This window comes from Bombina bombina, chromosome 5 (assembly GCF_027579735.1).
Source record: "Bombina bombina isolate aBomBom1 chromosome 5, aBomBom1.pri, whole genome shotgun sequence".
NCBI lineage: Eukaryota > Metazoa > Chordata > Amphibia > Anura > Bombinatoridae > Bombina > Bombina bombina.
Window position 1 is genome coordinate 301402039 of NC_069503.1, and position 12953 is coordinate 301414991.

The 12953-nt window shown below is 39.8% G+C and overlaps 1 protein-coding gene across 5 annotated transcripts in view; it reads left to right on the forward strand.

The window, feature by feature from the left end:
- Window positions 1–471: 471 nt before the first annotated feature.
- Window positions 472–12953, forward strand: part of ASB4 (ankyrin repeat and SOCS box containing 4) — a 77639-nt gene continuing 65157 nt past the window's right edge. For all 5 annotated transcript variants that reach the window (XM_053714076.1, XM_053714077.1, XM_053714074.1 and 2 more), the window contains exons 1-2: window positions 472–720; window positions 4432–4731. In XM_053714076.1, the coding sequence (XP_053570051.1) occupies window positions 531–720; window positions 4432–4731 (490 nt within the window). In that variant the 5' untranslated portion in view covers window positions 472–530. The remainder of the gene's footprint in view (window positions 721–4431; window positions 4732–12953) is intronic.

Consider the following 12953-nt stretch of genomic DNA (forward strand, 5'->3'; position numbering starts at 1 on the left):
GACATATCTGTCCTTTTATTAGATAAATCTGTCCTTTTATTAGATAAATCTGTCCTTTTATTAGACATATCTGTCCTTTTATTAGATAAATCTGTCCTTTTATTAGATAAATCTGTCCTTTTATTAGATAAATCTGTCCTTTTATTAGATAACTCTGTCCTTTTATTAGACATATCTGTCCTTTTATTAGATAAATCTGTCCTTTTATTAGACATATCTGTCCTTTTATTAGATAACTGTCCTTTTATTGGACATAACCAATCACAAATAATAAGCTGCATTGTAAACCTATGTTTAGTCAAGTTATAAGTGTATCTTGTTTTGTAGATGTACAAACCTGATAATGCAGTTACCTCTAAAATTAGTGCTTCCAAAGTTTGAGAGGGCCTGTGTAAAAATAGAAGTGATGAGCACAGCATGGTGATACAATTACTGCAGTCTAGTTCTGTCCTTGGTACCAGAGTGCTAGGGCCAGCAGGCATGTGAGCACAAGAATCTCTCACTGCTTGACACACTGTCAGACTGCAGACATGGACAAGGACGAAGAAAGGAGATGCACTCGTTCTGTTTACAACCAGTTACTCAAGGAAAGCTTTCTGCAGGCTCTAAAATCAAATGACTTTGTAACAGTGGAAAATATTCTTTCTGAGAAAAAAATAGATGTGGACACTGTCTTTGAAGTTGAAGATGAAAACTTAGTTCTTGCTGCATACAAACCAGGTAGGATGCACCACCATTTGTCAGCCAAAAAGTTGCAAATTCCATTCAATGAACATTTATTGTACACGTTTATACTTATATCTAGTTTGTGTATTTATTAACATAAAATCTTATGGGAAATTATAGCTAAAAATATGTAATATCATTGCAATATGTGTATTGGGAAGTATAAAAATCTAAATTCTCTGGTACACATTTAAAAAGAACATATTTAATGTGTTGCACCTTTTAACTACATAATCTAAAGCATATAAATTGCACTTATTAAGCTGCAGCACAAGCATGTCTTTGCAATAATGGTCTGCCAGTCTCATAAAGGAGAGGGATCATAAGTGTTTGTTTGAATACTGGATAGAGAATTCTAGTGGATTTGAATTCTGGATAGAGAATTCTAGTGGATTTGAATTCTGGATAGAGAATTCTAGTGGATTTGAATTCTGGATAGAGAATTCTAGTGGATTTGATAAGAATATTACCCATTAACAGTCTTTTACTATGCATAGCAGAGATGTATTACCTGAGGCACAGGGATTGGTGAGGTGTTCTATCTAATTTCAAGTGATACTCAGGATAAGAGAGATAAGGGTCAGGGATGTAGTTAGGCTTCACTGGGTCCCAGGTCAAAATCTGTGGAAGGCCCCTAATTTTAACAGTACCCCTCCCAATGGCCCTGCCCTTATAGTTAATATACTCCCAAAAAATACATAATCATCAAAATACCAAAATAATAACAAACACCCATAGTCAAATGAGAGGAAGTATGTTTCTTCAGTTGTGTAACTGTGCTTAACAAAACTCTAATACGGATCAGTAATTTAATATACACATCATACATATATGTGACTGGTCTGAAATGCTGAAGTGTTTGTGTAATGCAAATGCAGACCTTCTAAACGTCTCAAATCCTGCAGAATTGTCACAGGTTGGGAAGTCCGGCCTGCTTCCCGCTCACAGCTTCTTAGTGTCCTGGTTTTCAAGGACTGTCCTAGCTCCACCCAGGATATGACCTACCCTGCTCACAACACAATCAGCTTCACCTGTGATCTCTATACCACCCACAAAATTCTAGTGGACACCATCCACAGGTTCCCTAACCTCCTTGTCCTGGAAATCCTTCAGTAAATGTTGGGGGGCATGGTAAGGAAACTTTCTGTAGTAGGTAATGGTAGTAAAACTATTGGGAACCACTGTTTAAATACACAAGGAGCACATAATAACGCAAAGGGAAATCTTGTTTAAGTATCCTGCAGACCTATGTAACAAGTAGAGATGTAGCAAGCTGTATGGGCAGAAGAGTTATCTGCTGTACAAAGATGCAAATCATAGAGCACCCCACATAAAAACAGGCATGTGCCACAGTCCTCACTTTTGAATGGGAGCACAGCTCAACCCTGCACTTCACCCATGTATAAGTTATCTGCAGCATTTTCTTTATCCTGTGCAGCAGTATTCAGTTCCAGCCTAGAAAAGCCAAGATTAGGGTTATTACTAAATAAATAAGATCTGACATCAGTCAGTAGCGTACAGCAGTGCAAGGGCCAATGGACAGCCTAGTGACAGGACCTCTGAGACCTCTATAGCTACACAATAAGAGGGAAAGAAGAAAAAATACAAAGATGAAAGGCAAAAGATGGCTTAGTGGTTATGTGATTGCGAGTGTTAAAGTGACAGTGTACTGTAAAACTGCTTTCCCCTTAATATGTTTCAAAGTACTTGTTATACCAGCTGCAGAGTTTAAATGCATTGGAGATTGCTCTTTTAGATTTATTGTTGTATATGAAATAACTTGTCTTGCTCATTGAACGCATAACCCATAAAAATGGGCTGAGCTTTCAAGGAGGACTGATCTTATTGTATAAATACAAAGGCTTCCTTATCTCTATGTCTAAGAGTAGAACTGAAAATAAACATTCAATTACTCCTCTGTTCCATCCACACACACTGCGAACATGATTTCTTCAAAAACGTTACTGTTTACATAGCTCTTCTATAAACAGTACATAAGTACTGACATTTTCCGCATAGGCGGGTTAACAACAGGGAAAAGCAATTATATAAAATAACAAAATAAAAGTAAAGGAACTCTTTGTAAACATTTTAATACATTCCAGCAGATAAAATGGTTTATTGGGAACACATTAAAGGAGAGAAAATTTTACAGTATACTGTCCCTTTTAAAGAGACATGAAACCCCAACATTTTCTTTCATGATTCAGACTGTGGGGCCTATCTATCAAGCTCCGAATAGAGCTTGATGCTCCGTGTTTCTGGCGAGCCTGCAGGCTCGCCAGAAACAGCAGTTATGAAGCAGCGGCCTAAAGACCACTGCTCCATAACCCTATCCACCTGCTCTGATGAGGTGGACAGGAATCGCCGGAATTCAACCCAATAGAGTACAATCGGGGTGGTTGACACCCCCCTGCTGGCGGCCGATTGGCCGCGAGTCTGCAGGGGGCGGCGTTGCACCAGCAGTTCACAAGAGCTGCTGGTGCAATGCTGAATTAGGAGAGCGTATTGCTCTCCGCATTCAGCGATGTCTGTCGGACCTGATCCGCAATGTTGGATCAGGTCCGACAGACATTTCATAAAAGGGTCTCAGGGCATACAATTTAAAAAAAAAAAATCAAATGTAATACTTTATCTAATTTGCTTGGTTCTCTTGGTATCCTTTGTTTAAAAGTATACCTAGGTAGGCTCAGGAGCTCCTTTAATAAAGAATACCAAGAGAATTAAGAAAATTTGAAAAAAAGTAAACTGGAAAGCCATGTCCCTTTAAGTACAATGCATATTAAAACCTCTTAAGTGCAGGCTTTAATCCTGGCATTTACTTAGCTGCTGATAATTAAAGGAACATGAAACCCACATTTTTTCTTTCATGATTGTTATGGAACATACAACATTTTTAAACAGCTTTCCAATATACTTCTATTAGCAAATTTGCTTCTTGTTCTTGGTATCCTTTGTTGAAGGGACAGCAACACACTTCTGGTAGTTAGCTGAACATATTGAGTGAGCCAATGAGAAGAGGCAAATATGTGCAGCTACCAATCAGCAACAAGCCCCTGAGCCTGCCTAGGCATGCTTTCCAACCAAGGCTACAAGAAAGTTGTTTAAAATTGTATGTTCTGTTAGAATTATGAAAGAAAAGTGTTGTTTCATGTCCCTTTTATTATTGGCGGCATTTAAGGGTTAACTTTTCCTTTTTAACGGTTAACGTCTCTCAGCAGTTTACCTATTAACATCAATAGAATCTGCTATAAAAAAAAAAACTGGTAAAAGTGGATGAGCTACTGTTTGCCTGTGTAATACACATATACACTTATGTATGTTACATATAGAGGATTCATTGGTGTATTTTATATTTATGCCAAAATAATAAACATTTATTGATCCATCTTTACTATGGTAATTTGTATAGATACTACTAATCCCAATCACACATTTAAAGTAATTCAATTAGTCTGGGTATAGTGTACAGGTAGCTGTTTTCTATTGCATGTCCAGGTCCCAAAACCAGCTGTTTTTAAATGTCCATTACATGTGATGGTTATCTAAGCTCACAAACTGAACTGATTACTTGAAAATATTCATGTTAAGTGCATTTATACCGATTCAAAGTACTTTATGAACAATTTAGCATAATTATTATGGTGATTTTTCTAGTTTCTTATCTCTGTAATTGATCCATTGAAATGTGCTTTGTTCTGTCAGGTTACTGGTTGCCTAGCTATAAACTAACATCATCATGGGCCACTGGATTGCACATAACAGTTTTGTTTGGACACCTGGAAAGTCTTTTGGTGTTGCTGGAACACCATGCAGCTATCAACAGTAAACCCAATGGAAAGACTCCCTTGCATATTGCATGTGAAGTGGCAAATCTGGATTGTGTCAAGATCCTGATTAATAATGGAGCAAAGCTCAATGCTTTTTCACTTAGTGGACTTGCACCCTTACATTATTGTAGAACAAAAGAATCGGTGCCATGTGCCAAAGAACTAGTGTGGAATGGTAAGATATAAAATATCATACATCTTGATTAAAAATTCAATATTTCCTATAAATTAAACACAAACATCTACTGTAATTTGTGTGTGTGTATGTGACTGTGTGTGTATGTATGTATTTTTGTGTGTGTATGTATATTTCTTTCCTAAGATATAAAGACTCCACAACATCATAAATTACTAATGGGAATATCACTCCTGGCCAGCAGGAGGAGGCAAAGAGCACCACAGCAAAGCTGTTAAGTGTCGCTCCCCTACCCATAATAGTCATTCTCTTTGCCTCTGTCAATGGAGGAGGTGAAGTTTGGTCTCTGATGAAAAAATTGTTTCTTTTCACTACAAGCAAAATTTTGAGGTATAGCTGTAGTCCACATCAATCTCTTCAGTAGAGTAATGGTGATTTTTAAGCAGTTAGGAAGTTGTGAGGTAGTCCTTGCTTGGTTTTCTAACATATTTGCTGCCCATGGTATAGAAAGCCAGAGTAGGTTTTCGATATGTGCATGGCGAAAAAATTTGGTTTGGTTCGGATCGATTCGGATTTTTCGAATTTCGGATCGATTCAAATTCGGAAATTTTTTAATCGATTTGGTTCGGATTCGTTTCGGATTCATTCAGATTCAAAGAAATTCGGCTGGATTCGGTTCGGAAATTCGGAAATTCGGAATTTCAGTAAGTGTTAGGTGGGATTAGACTAGTATTATGTACTGTATATTAGGTGTAACCCATAGCAGAGTGATATAACCTAATATACTGTACAATACTAGTGTAATCCATGGCCATCCGAATTTACCGAATAAATCCGAACTAATTCGGATTTATTCAGTAAATTCGGCAGTATTTTAATTCGGAAATTTGGTTCGATCCGAATATCCGAATTTGCTGAATTTTCCGAATTTCCGAATCGATCTGAAACGAATTGCACATATCTAGTAGGTTTACTCTGTTTTTCCTTTTTTCTACAGGTCTCTGTAAGGAGTATGTGTCCTTTCACGCCTTATAAGCTGTCCTCCTGCCGGACGGCTAGTTTGCAGGTAAGTGCTTTGGTCTTCTGGGTCTGGGAGACTTCACTTGCACTTAAGAGTCTTTTTCTCTGCATCTTAGTGGGACATTTTAAATCCTTAGCTGGAGATTTTATTTAGCAGTGTGCAGGCACAGTATACGTATGTGGTTAAGAGACAGGGGTTAATCTTTCTTTAACCCCTTAATGACCACAGCACTTTTCCATTTTCTGTCAATTTGGGACCAAGGCTATTTTTACATTTTTGCAGTGTTTGTGTTTAGCTGTAATTTTCCTCTTAGTCATTTACTGTACCCACACATATTATATACCATTTTTCTCGCCATTAAATGGACTTTCTAAAGATACCATTATTTTCATCATATCTTATAATTTACTATAAAAAAAATTATTAAAATATGAGGAAAAAATTGAAAAAAACACACTTTTTTTTAACTTTGACCCCCAAAATCTGTTACACATCTATAACCACCAAAACAAACCATGCTAAATAGTTTCTAAATTTTGTCCTGAGTTTAGAAATACCCAATGTTTACATGTTCTATGCTTTTTTTGCAAGTTATAGGGCCATAAATACAAGTAGCACTTTGCTATTTCCAATTTTCACTTTTTTTCAAAATTAGCGCTAGTTACATTGGAACACTGATATCTTTCAGGAATCCCTGAATATCCATTGACATGTATATTTTTTTTTTAGAAGACATCCCAAAGTATTGATCTAGGCCAATTTTGGTATATTTCATGCCACCATTTCACCGCCAAATGCGATCAAATACAAAAAATCGTTCACTTTTTCACACATTTTTTCACAAACTTTCAGTTTCTCACTTAAATTATTTACAAACAGCTTGTGCAATTATGGCATAAATGGTTGTAAATTCTTCTCTGGGATCCCTTTTGTTCAGAAATAGCAGACATATATGGCTTTGGCATTGCTTTTTGGTAATTAGAAGGCCGCTAAATGCCACTGTGCACCACAAGTGTATTATGCCCAGTAGTGAAGGGGTTAATTAGGGAGCATGTAGGGAGCTTTTTGGGGTAATTTTAGCTTTAGTGTAGGGTAGTAGACAACCCCAAGTATTTATCTAGGCCCATTTTGGTATATTTCATGCCACCATTTCACCGCCAAATGCGATCAAATTAAAAAAAAGTTACACTTTTCAAAATTTTAGGTTTCTCACTGAAATCATTTACAAACAGCTTGTGCAATTATGGCACAAATGGTTGTAAATGCTTCTCTGGGATCCCCTTTGTTCAGAAATAGCAGACATATATGGCTTTGGCATTGCTTTTTGGTAATTAGAAGGCCGCTAAATGCCACTGCGCACCACACGTGTATTATGCCCAGCAGTGCAGGGGTTAATTAGGGAGCTTGTAGGGAGCTTGTATGGTTAATTTTAGCTTTAGAGTAGTGTAGTAGACAACCCAAAGTATTGATCTAGGCCCATTTTGGTATATTTCATGCCACCATTTCACCGCCAAATGCAATCAAATTAAAAAAAAAACTTTAAATTTTTCACAATTTTAGGTTTCTCACTGAAATTATTTACAAACAGCTTGTGCAATTATGGCACACATGGTTGTAAATGCTTCTCTGGGATCCCCTTTGTTCAGAAAAAGCAGACATATATGACTTTGGCGTTGCTTTCTGGTAATTAGAAGGCCGCTAAATGCTGCTGCGCATCACACATGTATTATGGCTAGCAGTGAAGGGGTTAATTAGGTAGTTTGTAGGGAGCTTGCAGGGTTAATTTTAGCTTTAGTGTAGAGATCAGCCTCCCACCTGACACATCAGACCCCCTGATCCCTCCCTAACAGCTCCCTTCCCTTCCCCACCCCACAATTGTCCCCGCCATCTTAAGTACTGGCAGAAAGTCTGCCAGTACTAAAATAAAAGTTTTTTTAAATTTTTTTTATATAGCATATTTACATATGCTGCAGTGTAGCATCCCCCCTTAGTCCCCAACCTCCCTGATCCCCCCCAAAACAGCTCTCTAACCCTCCCCATCTGCCTTATTGGGGGCCATCTTGGGTATGGCTTTTTTTGTTTGTTTGTTTTCTGTAGTGTAGCTCCCCCCCCCACAGACAAACCCCCACCACCTCACTTATCATTTTTTTTTTTACATATATTGCCTTTTTCTTAACATTTTTTATAACAGCTTTTTCTGTAGTGTAGCGGTTCCCACCCGCTCCCTCCCCATGCGCGCGCCCGCCCCCCCCATACCGTGCACGCGCGCGCGTCCGTACGTGCCCTCGGTCATCCCCGCCCACGATCCCCCCCCCTCCACATGACCAGGGCTATCGATGGCCGCCGCCACCCGCCTCCCAAGTCTGCTCCCACCCACCAACGAGGAAAGCCACCGATCTCCGGTGCAGAGAGGGCCACAGAGAGAGCCACTCTCTGCATCGGATGGCTACCAAAGGTTATTGCAGGATGCCTCCATATCGAGGCATCACTGCAATAACCGGAAAGCAGCTGGAAGCGAGCAGATTCGCTTCCAGCTGCTTTCCACACCGAGGACGTGCAGGGTACGTCCTCAGGCGTTAACTGCCTTTTTTTTGAGGACGTACCCTGCACGTCCTCGGTCGTTAAGAGGTTAAAGGGACATAAAACCCAATTTTTTTCAACAACTTTCTAATTTGCTTCTATTATCATATTTTCTTTGTTCTGTTGTTTTCCTTATTTGAAAAGCAGAACTGTAAGCTCAAGATATATATGGCAGGAGTTTTGCAACAATGTTATACATTAGCAGGAGCACTAGATGGCAGCACTATTTCCTGTCATCTCTTATCTCTTCAATAAAGAATAACATGAGAATGAAATAAATTTGATAAAAGAAGTAAATTGGAAACTTTTTAAAAATTGTATTCTCTATCGGAATCATGAAAGAAAATGTTTGGGTTTAATGTCCCTTTAAGGGAATGAAGGAGTTAACTTTTTATTTATGGCTCAATTTTGTTTTTTCATATACTGTACATGATTTCCCTGGCATTTATATATCTACTGGGGTATGTATGGGCTCTGTGCCGGGCACATATTTTTTACTTTGTTCGTGATATGTGTCAGAGGAGGTGTTTTCTTTTTGAGGTGCACGGCTAACTTAAGTGAAGCAGTTCTGTTTTCATATTAGAGTCAGTTTGCCTCACACGCTTTTCTATTGGCGCAGTATTTTTTTCTTTGCTGGTCACATGACGTCACTCTTCCACTCTTATGGCAGAGCGGTGTCCACTTTGCCTGGGAAACCGGAAAGTTTCCTCCTGTGTTAATCTGCTAAGTGTTTTACCCTCCGGAAGGGCAGGTAGGCACCTCAGTTCTGCTGGGGTGTAATGGCTGCTTCCTTAGTTTGTGGAATTTTTTCAGCCTAATATCGCTCTTATCTTTAAAGTGATAATATCACTCTTAAATTTAAAGTGACCGTATGTTTTAAATAAAATTAATTTTTTGTGCTGCATTTTTTATTATTTGTTTATGGAGCAGGAGTCTGTTCCTGTGAACAAAGGTTTATTATGTCTAGAGAACCAGTTTTTGATGCCTACGCAAACTTGTACCTAATGTCTAGATAAGACTTTAAAATATACATTTTTATTTTAAATGAGCCTAATGTCTCTTAGGATGATGCTGTTCAGGCAATGTCACAGCTTTCTCCTCAAATGTCCCAAGCCTCTATGGCATCACATACAGTGCCCTGCAGTTCCTTTCAGACTCCTGGAAGAGTTTTTTTGGCTGCAAAAATTGCTGCTCAAGTATCTTCTGCGGTATCTGTGGAATTATCTGCTTTTCCTATGCTAAAGGGAAAATGCAAGAGGAAAAATTAGAGATTCAGATTGTAAAATCTCTGTTCCACTTACTACTACTACTACTACATAGCTTGCTCTCCCTTATAAGTATGATGAGGGGGATACGTCGGTAGCCTTTGAGGGTGAAATCTCTGATTCGGACAGTATGATTCCTTTATCTGAAACTGAAGAAGTAAACTTTAGATTTAAGCTGAAACACCTTTGTGTACTGTTAAAGGAGGTATTGACTACTTTGGACCACTCCGATATTTCTGTCATTGTCAACCCTAAGAATTCTAGTAAACTTATTAAATTCTATGATGTCCCTTCCTCTGTGGAGGTGTTTTCTGTTCCAGTCTGTGTGATGGAGATTATTTCACAGGAATGGGAGAAGCCAGGGATACCTTTCTCCTGGTCTCCCATCTTTAAAAAGATGTTTCTCATGTCATCTTATGGGTGCGACGCCTTATCTGAATCAATTTTGGTAGAGACTCCATTGGAGGAGATCCAAGACAGGATTAAGGCTCTCAAATTAGCCAATTCCTTTTATTTATGATGCTAACATGCAAGTTTTAGACTGGGAGCCACTGTCCTTGCCTGCAGGGTTTTGTGGCTAAAATCTTGGTCAGCTGATGTTACTTCCAAGTCCAAGCTTATGGAGCTTCCTTACAAGGGTAAAACCTTGTTTGGACCTGGTCTGGCAGAAATAATTTCTGATATTTCGGGTGGAAAAGGGTCTTTTCTACCACAAGACAAGAAGAACAGACCTAAAGGACGTCAAGTAATTTTCATTCCTCTCGTAGCTTTACCCTCAGCTGAGTCTAAGACAGCATGAAGGGTCGGCCCCTGGTCTGGGATCGGATCAAGTAGGGGGCAGAGTTTCCCTGTTTTGTCAAACGTGGATACGAGATGTCCCAGATTATTGGGCTGTAGACATAGTATCTCAGGGTTACAAAATAGAGTACAAAACTTTCCCTCCCAGGGGCAGATTTCACCTCTCAAGAAAAAAAAGAGAGGCGTTCTTGAACTGCGTTCAGGACCTTTCCTCCCTGGGAGTGATTGTTCCTGTTCCAGTAAAGGAACAGGGTCCAGGATTCTATTCAATTCTGTTCGTGGTTCCCAAAAAAGAGGGAGTTTTACTACCCATTTTAAACCTAAAGTGCCTCAACAAGTTTCTCAGGGTAGCGTCCTGTAAAATGCAAACCATTCGTTCCATTCTTCCCTTAGTCCAAGAGGGTCAGTTCATGACAACCATAGACCTGAGGGATGCTTATCTTTATGTTCCCTTTCACAGGGTTCATCGGAAGTTACTGAGATTCACCTTTCAAGACAAACACTTTCAATTCGTGTCTCTTTTGTTTGGCCTTGCCACAGCTCCCATCATTTTCTCAAAGTTTCTGAGGAGTCTTTTGGCAGCTATCAGGTCTCAGGAAATTGCAGTAGCACCATACCTGGACAACATATTGGTTCAGGCGTCATTTTCTCAACAATCAAACTCACATACAGAGATCTTGGAGCCTTGTCTATGTTCCCACGGATGGAAAGTGAATCTGAGAAAGAGTTCCCTTGATCCATCTACAAGGGTAGTTTTATTAGGGACAAAATCCCTATATATGTAAAATTTTCTGACAGAGGTCAGAAAATCTAAAATTCTCTTCTCTTGCCTCTCTCTACAGTCTACTGTTCGGTCATCAGTAGCTTAATTTATGGAGGTAATTGGTCTGATGGTTGTTTCCATGGATATCATTCCCTTTGTTCAATTCCATTTGAGAGCTCTGCAGTTGTGCATGCTCAGACAATGGGACGGACAATGGAATGGAGACCATTCGGATCTGTCTCAGAGGATAGATCTAGATCGGTCGACAAGGAACTCTCTTCCGTGGTTTTCTCAGGAACATCTATCTCAGGGCACATGCTTCCGGAGACCTTCCTGGTTGATTGTGACCACGGACGCCAGCCTGCTAGGCTGGGGAGCAGTCTGGGACTCGTTTAAAGTGCAGGGACTATGGACTCGGGAGGAGTCTGCTCTCCCCATAAACATCTTGGTGTTGAGAGCGATTTACAATGCTCTGATGGCTTGGCTTCAGTTGTCCTTAGCCCGGTTTATCAGGTTCCAGTTGGACATCATTACCTCAATGGCTTACATCAACCACCAGGGAGGAACTTGAAGTTCCTTAGCCATGTAGGAGGTGGCACGGATTATTCAGTGAGTGGAAGTTCACAATTGTTGCCTATCTGCCATCCACATTCCAGGAGTTGACAACTGGGAAGTGGTTTTCATGAGCAGACAGATATTTCATCCCGGGGAGTGGGCTCTCCATCCGGAGGTGTTCTCCAGGTTAACCATCAAACGGGGGTGCCGGAGTCGGATCTGATGGCGTCTCGGTAGAACGCCAAGCTTCCAAGGTACGGTTCAAGATCAAGAGATCTGCAGGCCGCCCTGATAGATGCTCTGGCGGTTCCTTGGGATTTCAGTCTAGCATACCTGTTTCCTCCGTTCGTGCTCCTTCCAAGAGTCATTTCTCGTATAAAACAGGAAAGAGCGTCAGTAATTCTAATAGCTCCTGCATGGCCTTGCAGGATCTGGTATGAAGACCTAGTGAAGATGTCATCTCTTCCACCTTGGAGGTTGCCTCTGAGGAAGGACCTTCTAACTCAGGGTTTATTCCTTCATCCAAATCTCGTTTCTCTGAATCTGACTGCTTGGAGATTGAACTCTTAGTTCTGTCTAAGTGTGGTTTTTCTGAGTCAGTCCTTGAGACCATGATCCAGGCTCGCAAGTCTGTTACTAGAAACATTTATCATAAGGTATGGCGTAAATACCTTTATTGGTGTCAATCCAAAGGCTACTCTTGGAGTAGGGTCAGGATTCCCAGGATTTTGTCTTTACTCCAGGAAGGTCTGGAGAAAGGATTGTCATTCAGATTTCTGCATTATCTTTTTTGTTGCAGGCCCTGGTCAGAATCAGGCCTGTGTTTAAACCTGTTGCTCCTCCTTGGAGTCTTAACCTTGTTTTAAGAGTTTTGCAGTGGGCTCTGTTTGAGCCTATGCATTCCATAGATATTAAGTTGTTATCTTGGAGGGTTTTGATTCCTATTGCTATCTTTTCAGCTTGAAGATTTTCAGAGCTCTTGGCTTTGCAGTGTGATTCGCCTTACCTTATCTTTCATGCGGATAAGGCGGTTCTTGGTACTAAATTGGGGTTTCTTCCTAAAGTGGTTTTGGATAGAAATATTAATCAGGAAATTGTTGTTCCTTCTCTCTGCCCCAATGTATGTATGTATGTGTGTATGTGTGACTGTTTGTGTATATATATTTGTGTGTGTGTATGTATGTGTTACTGTGGGTGTGTATATTTGTGTGTATGTGTGACTGTGTGTGTATGTATATTTGTGTTTATGTGTGACTGTGTGTGTATGTATATTTGTGTG